General features: G+C 41.3%; 1 protein-coding gene across 2 annotated transcripts; it reads right to left on the bottom strand.

Annotated features, from left to right (window-relative positions):
• Nucleotides 1-200: 200 nt before the first annotated feature.
• LOC133953916 (proline-serine-threonine phosphatase-interacting protein 1-like) lies at nt 201-7,569 on the bottom strand. Of its 2 annotated transcripts, XM_062388087.1 has the most exons (15): nt 7,402-7,569; nt 6,764-6,864; nt 6,005-6,079; nt 5,293-5,327; nt 5,083-5,189; nt 4,839-4,901; nt 4,652-4,744; nt 4,109-4,154; nt 3,945-4,024; nt 3,427-3,525; nt 2,554-2,650; nt 2,297-2,393; nt 2,006-2,076; nt 1,440-1,555; nt 201-1,302 (listed from the first exon to the last, which is right to left on the bottom strand). In XM_062388087.1, the coding sequence occupies exons 1-15, from the start codon at nt 7,432-7,434 to the stop codon at nt 1,171-1,173; spliced, it is 1,245 nt and encodes a 414-aa protein (XP_062244071.1). In that variant the 5' UTR covers nt 7,435-7,569; the 3' UTR covers nt 201-1,170. The 2 variants fall into 2 exon arrangements, with proteins under 2 accessions (XP_062244071.1, XP_062244079.1); XM_062388095.1 differs by lacking the exon at nt 7,402-7,569 and having other exon boundaries at nt 6,005-6,068; nt 6,764-6,865.
• Between the last annotated feature and the right edge of the window lie 6,115 nt (nt 7,570-13,684).

Below are 13,684 nucleotides of genomic sequence, written 5' to 3'. Positions count from 1 at the left end.
TTTAGTTGGTACTTTCCAGGGTTGAGCAATCCTGGTTTTAGTATATATTTGATTTTATATAGGTAATATCTGAGATCTACAACAGTAGTCAATAATTTGGTTGACAGAACATTTCTGATGAACAACTGATCGATCAACTACTGGATGATTTAACATGCTTTAAAAACCTATTGTTAGAGAATAACCCAGTAGTTTCCAACTTTGGCTTCTGACGCCTTACAAGAATCACAGTGTGGGACACATTTAATTTAATAAAATTCTGAAAATTCATTCAAAACCTTCTTGTTTATATTCGGTTATCAAATAAATAACATATTGTTCCACTTCATGCACAGACCAGGTGAGGACTCACTACTGCACGACTCTACAACAACAACAAATCCCTGGATCTTTGCTGCATAATTTCCAAGCAGTCTGCAGCTGCTTGTGTCCTGAGGCTGCCCCCTGCTGGCTGCTGGGTTCCTCTGTGCAGTTTGGGATTAAATAGAGTTATCCATAAAAGAAAATCTTTAATATCCTTCAAGGGCAATTTGATTTACAACCAGCAATCAGTGCACAACAAAAATAAACCAATATATACAATGTTAATAAAACACAATATAAAAACCCTATAGACTAGGTAGCAGGGGAAAATGGGCTTTTAATAAATTAATTGATAAATCGACCAACAGAAAATTACCCGTCAACCATTTAGATATTCTAGGAACATTTCATTCTACTTTTTAAGCAACAATTTCAAAGGTTTGCTGCACCCATTTTCTCAAAGGTGCTGATTTGACACTTTTCTCATTCACAATAGGATTTTAAACTCTTGGTTTGACAAAACAATCACTTCAGGCTAAAAGTATCACACAGATATAATCAACATTGTCCATCATTTTTAATATTCCTTTTGATTTTTCAATTTTTTGCATCTGAATTTGAAACATCTAACACACCCACTAGACAAAGGACTGTGTATGTGAGTGAATCTATAGTGATGCACAATATGTGTTCATGTTCATCTATGTAGTTATGCAAATGTGACACAGGAAGCAATGACTATTTTTAAGCACATATATATGTTGGTGTGTGGCAATATGTGATTTGGCCTTATGCGTGTGAGTGTGTGTCTGTGGGTGTGTGTGTGTATGTATGTGTGTGTGTCTGTGTGTGTGTGTGAGTGTGTGTTCAGATTTGGCCCAGGTAGTTCCCTGGCACCAGTCCAGTCAGCCCGTCCCTGTCCACAGTCCACCAACCATCTCCTCCTCGCTCCAACACTCGGACCACGTCCCCTCTGCCCACAGACAGCTCATCCTCCTCCTGACCAGTTCATGTGAACGAAGACAATTAAAGGTGAGTCCCACAAACACAAACCAGCCTGTTTCTGTTCCCTTTCATGAATAACAATATGATCTTAATAAATAACTAATATAAATAAAATGATACAAAGTGATCACCTGTGCAGTGTATGCATAAAGCACATGGTAGGTCTCTTCATCCGCTGTAAATGTGGCCAGTGATGTGTCTTGCTGGAGGCCTGTTAGAGGCGCATATCCTCCATCTGAAATCTCAACTGAGTCATGGGAGACATTTGTAAAGGCTACATGTGAGCTTCTCTTTATAGTTTAAAGCATAAAACTTTCTTTACATCATATTAATAATGAATGCAGTTCAAATCTAAAAATGATTTTTCCTGATTTACTTGTTTATCTATTGTTACAAAGCCCTAACCCTGAATCCCAAATAGGGTGACGTGTTCCTGCAAGCATAGAAAGTAGAAAGAAACATTTTATGATATTTTTATTATTTTTTCATCTGTATATCTGATTAATTTGTATAACAATAATTCACTACTACCACTATCATGATTCTATTTCAACACAATCAAGATCATTTCAGTTTTAAATCTCAAGCCATACACTGTGTTTGCTTAACAATACATATGAATATGTAAATCCATAACAGAAAACTGTATAGAAATCCACTTGGAATAAGAGTGAGTAACTTTAGTACTAACACTCACCAACAGATGTCAGTGATGATCGAGCACTGTCCATATTGATGTTCGGAAAACTCCCGCGATGTGAAGAGTTTCTGTGTCACACAGGTTCAATGATGTATGAGTATGTTTGCCTGACACTAACATGTAAATATTTAATAATGGTCTAAATACAGGAAGGTGCCCTAGAAAAGATGAAACCGATAGCAGACGGCATTGTGTGACTACAACAACAATCCTATATAACCCTGTCAAGTTTCAGTAACAATGCTACTTCCTGCTGATTCCTCCTACAAGCTACTATTTGTGTCACACCTCCTCATCACGTCCTCTCCTCCTCGTGCGATAAGTGATTGGCCATTGCTGTGTGCGGGTGACTCAGTCGGAGTGTATCTCTCAAACACGATGGGTTCTGTGAGAGAAAATGAGAAGTGAGAAGTGCTGCACTGTCACTCAGTCGCAAGAGAAAAAGTTGATAGTTGATAAGCACTGTAGATAAAACGTTTGTTCTCGCTTCTCTTTTCGAGTAAGTCGATTTTCTTTAGAGGGGAGAGGACGGTGAGATGTCTCACCTGGACGCTGCGACCTCGTTCCTTTCGTCTCTATGAAGCAGTTGTTGTCCGTCGTGATGTCACACTGCTCCAGAAGCTTCCTCACTTCCTCGTAGAACTGATTTGTAAACGGGAGACAATCTGTGTGAGGTCAGAGCTGCTGATGTTCTCTGGTTAACTCAGTGGTTAGAGGCTTTTCAGTTATCCATGCTAAAAATATCATTGACCACGTATGAGAAGCTTTTGTTTTTGCTTAATCATCTACCAAATGGTTACTATTCCCCAGTGCTAAATAACCTACATCAGCATTGGTGTTCTGCATCAAATTCAGCATTTTAGCCTGCTAACATTTGCTAAATGGCAGATCCTCTGGGGATCATGAATGTCTGTATGAAATGTCGTGCATAGAGCTGTGCTACTTACGTTGATATTCTTAAATGAATACATTAATTTAGGTTTGGAAATGGAAGCCCTTTGTGGTGTGGCTTAAACTCAGTACCCAAATAGTGCAGCAATCAGGAATTGCAACATTCCTATATTTCTGATGATACTTTTTATTTTTTTACTTTGAAGATGTACGTAGATTTAAACAAAATATATTAAAAACTCAAAATCTGAAGTGCTGAGTTTTTAAAAACCAATACATAATTTGTATTGACTGTAGTCTTCTGATAAAGTCATTCTGCTTAAATTTGATAATTGTGTTGTTTTTGGAATTTAGTAGAATGGTCCTCTATCTTGTTATTTTTGTACTATTGTAGTGCAGTTAGGTGGTATTTTGGTCACTGGGACTATACCATTGTGACCACATTACCATGTTTACAAAAACAATATTACCATGGTACCTCGTGAAGTTGTAGATTATTATCAGGAGGAAATGTGCAGAGAGCTTACCTCATCATCTTTGACACACTGCAGGGAGAAGTGGTTGCAGTGGTCCCACAGAGCACACCTGAGCATGCCGATTCGATCTCCCTCCATCTGCTGGAACACCTGACAGGACAAGTGGACACCACTAGTTCCTAATGTAACTTTCCCAAGTGAGTGTCAGCAACTGATTCATTTCTGCAGTGACATGATGTGTGTGAGTGGGATGTTAAGCAATATGTTGCAATAGATGCCTGTAAAAAACACCAAGTGTTTCCTCCTTTTATCCCTCTATCTAACATTAATGCTGCCTCTGTGCACACTGAATACATAAATAGAGACCACTGGCGCTGCACATGGCTGAATTATAATTGTATGGTGGTGTAAATGACTGCATGCTCACTGCTGCACCTCCTCACTGGGCAGCAGTAGGAAGGTGTTCTGGGAGTCCGGGGGATGTGGTGTGAGGCTGAGTGTGTGTGGAGCTTTAATCTGGGCTGAGACACCATGTTCCAGAGCATTTCAGGGAATACCATCCACAGTACCTCACATGTGCTTTGGTGTGTTTCCTCCCAGTCCTGGCGAACACTTTCCAGCTGCATGACGTTTTTGAAGTACAGCTTCTCTGTGAGAGTTCAAAGTCTAATTATAGACGGTTATGGTTAGTACTGAAACTGCTCATTGAACACACAGTGGCTCTGAGTCCCACCTGATTCGTTGGCTGTCTGTCTGCATTGCTTGGCCCTGTGACGTATCTGTGAAGAAAATATTGCACAGGAAGTGACATGCAGGATTCATGTGACGGTCTGATCACAAACCAGAGAGACGAGGAACTTGAACAACAGAAGTAAATGTTACTCCTGCAACTTTCTTGAATGTAATCAGGTTGATTTGGGGAATTGCCTGATATTGAAACTGTAGCATTAAGGAGAACATGGAAATGGATAGAATGGCCTTTTACACCTCAACGGGAATAGAAGGAGGAGCTAGGGAAATGATAAGTTTGACCCACCTGTGAGCCAAAAAAGAGAGGGGAAATCCAACATGAAGGGGAAGTGAAGTGAGAGGAGGTGAAGGAAGGAGGAATAAAACAGATAAACTAGTTTCTTGACAGTGGAGGCAGAAAAGCTGATCCCTGGAGCCTGAAGAGGATTTTAAAAACCCATCCAGCCTGTTCGGATTGGACCGTGATCCCCTTCGTCCTGGATCAACCATACAACATGAAATATGATCGTTCATATACCGATTGTACCTTTTCTGAGTTTTTGGATGTGACAGCAGTTTTTTCAGCGCCCTGTTCGGCCTCATCGGCCTCCTTGCTTCTCAGCTCATAGTTCCTCTTCGACTGGCAGAAAGAGAAATAGAAAGCAAGAACTGTGATGCTCATCAGTTTCACTATAAGAAACTGTTTTGTCGATTAATTAGAAACGTTTTCCTACCTCCATGGTCTTCTTGAAGAAGGAAATCTTTTTCTTATGAACCTTGTCCATGATGCTTTCAAACTATAAGGACAAAGTAAAGGATTTCAGTCTTGCATATTATGTTTTTATGTAGGTTATAGGTTCCTCGTTAGCATGAGGCCAGTCTTAGATATTAGACTTTACACAATGTTCATCAGGGAAATCAAACCTTAGACTTAGTAAACAATGAGTCAGTTGTTAAGGAGCATGAATTTTCCATAACCTTCTTCCGCTGCTCTTTTTGACGTTCTCTGAATGTCTCGATCTTTTTCACCTCCTCTTTCAATATATCAGAAAGTTGCATGCGGAAGTGCCCGATGGTCTCCATTTCTGCAGCCAAAAGTAACACAAGCAAACTCAATGATTAGAAGGAAGCAAGCAGGGCTCAGTGGTGAGTTTATTGTCCGGGGAGTAAACAACCGAATGAACTTACGTGTTCTTAATTGGTCGAATGACGCTCTCAAGGTGCTGGAAAAAAACGACACACATGTCAGATCAGACGTGATTCAGTGACTGTCTGCAGATTCTTATAGGAAACAATGAGGCTGATTATCTTTGCAAACCAAAAAGTCCATTATTTTTGGCTGCCGTAACAGTTGCACACTATCATATCAGACTTAACAGAAAGCATCTCATCATTTGGAGAAAGATTGAATTGTGGATCATGAGTTCATGAGATCATGAGAATTAGAGTCAAACACACAACCATAACAGAGCATTAATGTGACCTTACTTTCGCTTCTGTAAAAATGGAAAAAGTGTTTTGAATTCTAATTTTCATTTAATTCAATTAGCTCATTGTAAAAGTCATCTGTTTCTGTCGCTTTCACTCTTACAGTGTTGTCAGTGGCAGGTGACTGACCCGAGAGAAATTTGAAAGAACAGAAAAGTAGTAACAGGAAACAGTTAATCACCCCTTTACAAACTGCTAGGTGCTAGACCCACCACACACTCACCACTCATTTTCTCTCACAGACATGTGTTTCCTCTAAAAAGAACATATGGGGGATGTTTGAGTCAGCATTAAAACGTGTCTTATGTATGTTTTAGTTCAATATTTAACCAAATGACTAATCAACAGTGGATATAGACAATGTATTGCTGACAACGTAGCACAGATACCCAATGTGAAACTATGCATTTACCTAATCTCCGTGTGTCCTCCAGCTTTTCGAGCAATGGTTACCAGCTCCTTCCCGTACCTCTCCTCTGCCAGTGCCCTGTGCAGTGTGAACATGCAGACATATCACTCAACCTGTTACCACACAGAAGCACTGTTCTATGTGTTTGCACCAGAACATCATAAACCTACAACAACAACAATTCCCAGTTTAGGATTAATACTGTATTGAGCTGTTCTGCTTGCTCACAAAATGTGCTTCATCGGCCTGAAACCACGTTTTGTTGGATTCAGTTACTCATATGATTCAGTCACTCATATGATCTGCCGAATCATTGATATAGAATATTTGTAACTCACAGACACACTCACTCTTTGCATTTTCAGGAATTGGTGAAACATCTGCTTAGTATTACTGAATCATTATATATATATACATGTATATGTATTTATTTTTTCCAGGAAGTTCTTCCAAGACTCACATTGTTGAGGGTGCAACTTAAAAGGCTCTTATATGATAAACCAAAAACTTGCATGAGTAACATTTTTGGAAAAGTAATCCGACAACACAGTAGTTTTATCATTCAACCATCTTTGAGCAGCACGTTCTCTATCAAACATCACTCATGCTGGCACAGCTTTCCAGAGCAATTTTGGGATTAGGGACTCTTCATTGTGTCCAAAGTCCAAAATGGGGATTGATTGATCGACCCTCTGGTTAGTGGACGACCCACTTTATCTCCTGAGCCACAACCAACCCTAATACTGTACGAACTGATGCTACCTCATCTTTAAAAGCTCCTCCACATCTTTGCACATTTGCCTTCCATCTCGTAACCTCTGGATCACAGCGTCATACCCAGCGTGACAGGTCAGGTCCGACCCCTGTATGTGGAAGAGATTAAAAAAATTAAAAAAATTAAACTCTGCAATGAACGCCGTTGCTTAACAACACTTGCAACATGTTCTTGTGCCAATGCTGGACTCACTTCTTGGTAAAAATGCAGAACTAACTACTCACAGTCCTGTAAAGGACTTGGTAACATACGTGACCATGTACATCCTCAACTTGCACTTATGTGTGGATATCTAGATTATCAGATTAGATCATAATAATGCAGTGTCAATGGTTCTTCAACACATCGAGGAATTACACAGTGTGTAGGCATTTTGTGGTTTGTATGTTCACCAGTACTCTGTTGAGTAATGTGGAATTGTCAACCGACATTTTTTTGTTTAAGTTAAGATGTAATGTCAGTGCTGTCACAAACTTTTGATTTCGCACAAACTTTCAGTTACATATGTCCATTAGACTTTACTTAGGTTGTGAAGTCAAAGCTAAAATAAACTAAGATCTCAATAATCCTCCACTTTTTCACAAGAACCTCTTCATCAAAGCTTAAGACTAAAGAGTGAACTCACCCAAAAAGCATCTTTAAACATCAGAGGTGTCATCTCAGCTGCTGCTTGTTTTCCTCTGGATGGACTTCTCCTCCAGGATTTTAAATAACGTTTTGTAAGGTCAGCTGACACTGAGCCAAGTGAGCTGTGTTTAAAACCGTGAGCAGCCCAAATGTCAGTTAGTCATATTGAATGAGGAAGAGCTTGTGTCCCATGATGTCACTGACCACAGTCAGCTCAGCCCCTGTGTGAGGCCGTCTCTCTCTTTCACTGTGGTTCCATAGACCAGGCTGTGTCTTTAGGCTTTATCATTCATGTATAGTTCATAGGTGTCTGCTTAGATAAATGACTGTGCAGCGCTCTGTGTGTCTCTGTGTGTCTCTGTGTGTCTCTGTGTGTCTCTGTGTCTCTGTGTGTCTCTGTGTCTCTCTGTGTCTCTCTGTGTCTCTCTGGCAGCTGCAGGTCAACTTTGTTTTGGCAAAGAAATTGATGGTTTAGTCTATGACAGAATTACAGTTTGTGGTAGTTACTGTTAAGTACAGTTGCACCATCTTGTGTTATCAGCAGTATGTTAACATATGACAAATTGAATTAAAGTAAAACTATACAAAACAATCAAATCTATTTAAATTATGATGTTGCTATTTGTATGATATTTTTCTCTTGATCCTTTTTTTCATGCATCTTTTTTTTTTTAATTGACCTCAACATAAGTTACATAAGACAAACTTAATTATTACCATAAAAACTGTGATACATGTTGTACTTCAAACTATATTGTAATAAATATACACCTAGGGATACTGCAGATTCACCTGCCATTTGAGAGCTGACCCCACGATGTTCAAATGTTGTTTTTGACTTTTTCCAAAGCCCAATCCCCCCAGTGAGAAATGTCAGAATCCACCAAGTCAAAGACAGTTAAATAATTAATTCAAATTGCGACATGTTTATTTATTGTAAATCGTTTTGTGAAACTTCCGAACTGTCCAGGGTTAACACACCCTCACGCTTAATGTCAGCTGGGATTGGCTCCATCCCCCTGCAACCTTTAAGGATAGTATAGAGAATGTTTGTTTGATCTGAATATGACCCTACATGTGATTTATAATGTGAATATCTTTATTTTTGTACAAAAATCTTACGTGGAAATATTTGTATTTGATTCAACAGTTGTTTTGTATGTTCCCTCAAAGACCACAAGAGGGAGACATAGACCTTTCTAAAACATCTCAAACACACCCAGTAGTAGAGTATTAAGTGGGATCAAACCACCTCATCACAAAGGGTTAGTAGGTCTTAAATGTCCACGGGGGGGGGGGGGGGCATCAGACATGAAATCCAGAATCTCTCAATCCTGCTGAGGTGAACACAAATGTGTGCCTGAGGGGTCTCTCAGGGACGACAGAGACACGTGAATGAACACATCGAAGCTTCTTATGGATTTTCAAAGTGTGGAGATGGACAGACTGTGGTGTCTCTCACCAGGCGCTCAGTGAGATGTGTGAAAATCGCTGGCTCCCCCAAAAAGCCGGGGGGATCATTCTGTCACACACCTAACGACATGCTAAAGGGACAGTGCAGATCGATACAGCCAACTGAGAATAATGCTTTCATCAGTTTGTGAAGAACTTTGAGCTCCAATCCTATGTGGCATCTGATAGAATCTGGTCAAAATTGAATTGGGTCCCTCCTTGACCCACACTCCAGCATTCTAATTCCAATCAATTGTCCAGTAGTTTATGAATGTTACTGCTAACTAACTAAAACTAACATCCATAAATATTTCAAATAAGTAGTCTACCAAATAAGTTGTTTGTAGCCTGTTATTTCCACCTGTGTGTTGTCCACTCATACCTCAGCAGCTACACATTTTCATTCTGCTTGATCTACAGCCATGGATCACAGCTAGACATCCTTGTGGAGTGGCCATCTTTGAGTTCAAGAGGATGAATTCACATTTCCCACTTGGAAAAGCCTGACATTAACCAGTAGAGCAGAGATAACCCTCCCAGACCGGGACTGACAAGTTTTCACAGTGCTCGGCCTTCGCTGTGACCCCGTTTGAGGCCTCTAATGGAGGGACAAGCTCTGGGAATCAGCTGTGCTGCCCGGGTCTGAGCACACAGTCACACACAGGGTTTCAGCGTGCACACCCACACACCCACACACACACACACACACACACACACACACACACACACACACACACACACTTCCTAAACCCTTCTCTCACTCCTTTTCTCTCTCTCCCTCACATGCACTCCCCTGGAGTGGCAGTTATTGAACTGTGACAAACGAGCCGTGTCAGACCAGCCCCCCTACCTGGGGGATTGGCTAAATGACCTTTCCATTACCCAACCACTGCTGTATTCCCCCTCCACAGATAGAGTTACACACACTGCCACACAGCCCATTTGCCAGGACCGGTGTCACTGTCGCTGCCATTAGCCACGGCATCTTTCTCACACAAACCTTCTATTTTATCTAATTTTATCTAATTTTATTTTAAGGCAGCAGTGAAACATGCTATATGTTTATTGATTGTGTTTGCCTATATTCACACTCAGCAGTAGAGTCTTCCCCATGTGCACGCTGAGTGTTAAACATGTGATGCCAGAAACAGCTTGTGCCTGGTTGCTTGGGTTGTGTGCATGTGTGGGTCATCTGCACTTTGTGTATGTATGTACATGTGTGTATGTGTGTGCGTGTGTGTGCGTGTGAGTGCCTCTGGCCTGCTGAGTGTGTGATTTAACACATTCTCCACCCTCCACTCTTGCCAATCCCCTGTTGACCATTGGTACCAGTCCTGCATCTTCACAGATACTTGGGGGAACGTGTCTTTGGAGGAGAGCAGAGGCAGTAGGGTGGGAGGTAGCAGGCTGCAAAGGTTAAAAGTGGATGTGGAGAGCGAGAAGGAAGAGGATTGGTTGAAAGGTTGCAAGAACAGAGGGATGGAGCTGACATGAGTGGAGAAGGGAACTCGAGGGGAAGTTAAGGAGAGAGGAGTAAAAGTCAAAGAAAAGCAGTGAGTGCGGAGCTCGGGTGGCTGCTGCTGCTTTCTGAATAGGAATGCAATGAAGTGAGTCTTTGGCTACATCAGTGGGAACCTGTTGGGAAGCTGACAGATGGGCAGCTAATGATGTGTAGGCACAAGGAGCAGGGCCTGTAGTTGCTAGTGAGACAATCTGTAGTGGCTGTCATAATACAGCTGAAAAACCAACAGCTGAGGGCAGCGGCGGTGGTGGAGGTGTAGGAGGAGGAGGAGGAGGAAGAGGAGGAGGAGGAAGAGCAGAATCACACCAAGCTCAGAGAAGGAGCTGGGGGCCTCTCTCACGTTTGATCTACATCTGGCTTCAAATGAAACATTTATTAGCTGCCCTAATCCTCCTTATTGCTGCTAAGAACTCCTGCTTCAATCAATCTGATCCCTGTGTGTCCGTTGAGGCCCTGATGGGATTCTCTGGACACCAGGATGAAATCATGTGTGGACACACACGACTTGTGTGTGTGTGTTTTTCTTTCTCTGTATAGATCTTTGATGAGCCCGGGATGTTGCATTACGCGATCTTGGCAAAGTTTTGTGTTTATCTGATGATTTTAAAATGGCCACGCCTGCTCGCATGTGTGTTCATGTATGAGTTTATGGGCTGGTGAGAATATGTGAGGAAAGGATTATGTGTGTGTGTGTGTGTGTCTGTAGATTTGATGTGTACTGGTGGTGACCTCTGTGACAGGGATGCGTGCCACAGGCAATTCCCCCTCTGCCCTTCTCCTCTCTGCCTCCCTCACATGCTTTCTTCTACTGGATTTTGGTGTTACACAAAATAGCTCGGCGGCCATTCTCTCTGCAAACCTTGTCCTCCTCACCTGCCCCCATGTCCTCCCTTCTTTTCTTTATATATTTGCTTACATCTTCTGACCAACTTCTTTCCTCTCTTCCTTTCTCCTCTCTTCTTCTCTCCTCTGACTTCAATTTTTGCCACCTCTCTTCTTCCTGTCACACCATGTTGTCCTCCTTCCCTCTTCTCTCACCTTTCTCCTGCTCTCCCTTTCTTTCTCACTCCTCCTCTTTCTCTCACTCTCTCTCTCCAGCCACTGCATGTTTCTAGTCCAGCCAGTCTCTCGTGACCCAGGCTTTTACCACCCCATGCCTCTTGTCTGATGTGTGCACTTGTGCACGTACCTGTGCTTTTACAGTATGTGTTTGCACTGTGTGTCCACGTGTGTGGGTGTGTGTGCGTGTGCTGTAAAGCCAGAAAGGAAAGACTGCTAATTTGCTAAGTGGTTTCATCCATCTGGCAGAAGATGGAGATTCTGCTTGGGTTCACTCCTCTGATCCAGGCCACAGGGGGAGTCAGAGTGTGGCCACATGCAGGCCGACACACCAGCTCCTGTCTCTGCTTTGTTGTTTTTGTTCAAAGAGTACAGACGGGCCGTGGGCGTGCATGCAGGAATGTGCAGGTTTAGTTTGTGTGTGTGTGTGTGTGTGTGTGTAGGCTTAAAAGGCTATAAAGTGAAAAGTGCCCTGGTGTTTGACAAACTGATTAAAGGTATCAGGTTCCACCTCAAAGCCTCTATCTCATTCATATACACACAGTTGAACTTGCTCTACAAGATAATGTGGAATAGTTTAAATAAAGTAAACTCAGCTGTCCACACCATTATCTGAATGAAACCACCTCAACTTTTGTTAATACATAGAATAGAAAAATACAGATTTGTCTTAAATATTATTTCCACATGATCATTTTGATGCTATAATGTGATTCTACATTCAAAAGTCAAGTCTCTTTTCCCCAAACTGTAATGCAACAAAAATGCTGGACTTCTGGCTGTTTAAAACTGGAGCTGTAACATTTCACTGGGATTGTTGAGTAGATTGCTCATACAATTGAGGGAATCTGAACAGAGAGAGATAGAGGGTCAAATCAAGGTTACTTTTGCAGTCTTTATAACGTTTGCTGCAGAGCCACAGAAGACAAGAACTTTACATGTGTCATGCAGCAGCAGCAGCAGCACTCCTTATGTCACAAGTAAATTGAACTTCATGTATGAAATCTGTATAGACCTGTTTTATTTCAACACATTGTATCATCCCTTGGCAAAAAATATTTATTGTCCCTTATTCAGTCTGCAAAGTATCACTCAACACAACCAGGACGATGCACATATCAAACAGCAGGTGGGGCTGTTGAATTTCTAAATTTGTTGTTTCGTGGTTACATGCATCTTCAGCAGATCTCCACATTCCTTTTTGCTTTCTCTTCAGTCTCTAAGAGGACGACGAGGCCTTCTGCTGATAACAGGCTGGTCTAGGATTTAATTAAAATATATTGAGTTAATATATTCTATATTACTGTTTTTGGATCTAATGTATAACAGCTTTGTCTTGTTTTCTGCATGGAAACAAAGGACAATGTTTCCCCAAAGAGTTTTAAGTTTTCCTGATTATTTCTCGATTTCTGAACCAAAGCGAACCAGACTGAAGCTCAGATCAGAGACATTCTGCTGCTAATGGTCTGATGGTGCACTGGCGCTTAGGTGGTGCATACCGACGTAGGATTTCCACAAGAGCAGCATCAGCACCTTTATGTGACAGTTTGCCTTTGATGCTGTGTGGCTGTGAGCAGAGCAAGGTTGGTAGTTGGCAATCCATCAGACAGTTTATTGCCACGTTAATGCCGAGGACAGCGCAGGTTGCATTTAACAGTATTACAGAAGGGATGGATAAAGGCAGACCTGGATTAACTGAGGCTCTCGTTTATTTAACTCCCCTTTTTCTTTACCTCCATCCGGGTCTTCTGCTTTTGTTTATCTGATTTGTTAAGCCCGCAAAATATATGACAGGACGGCTAATGCATAATGAATGCAGCGTGTATGACTACAGCGATGTGGGTTGTATACACACTAATGTATGTTTTGTACTGATTCTGCATAGTCAGCCAGAGTCGCAATCAACTAGAGACTGATTATGTCGAGGATGTATGACTGCATCTTAATGCAATCATTTAATATTGAATTTAAAAAAGAACAAATTGCTTTATTGGACGATGGATCATTTTGTATATTATGGTCATAAATAACATTTTACTCCACTGACCTCAACTGCATCTTCACAACAGTGAGGAGCAGTGGTGTAATTTTTCATGATTCTTCCTATAGCATATTATCAGCCTGGTTATAGTCCTGTTTTATCTTTTATTTCCCCCCAAACGCAAATGTCTGCCCTCAAACCATTTTAATATAACCTGCACAAATATATACATACCCCCCAGATTAATAATAAATAATTAAATATATA

The sequence above is a fragment of the Platichthys flesus genome, chromosome 1, assembly GCF_949316205.1.
Source record: "Platichthys flesus chromosome 1, fPlaFle2.1, whole genome shotgun sequence".
NCBI lineage: Eukaryota > Metazoa > Chordata > Actinopteri > Pleuronectiformes > Pleuronectidae > Platichthys > Platichthys flesus.
The sequence above is the reverse complement of the archived record's forward strand: the minus strand, read 5'-3'. Positions and strand labels throughout refer to the sequence as shown.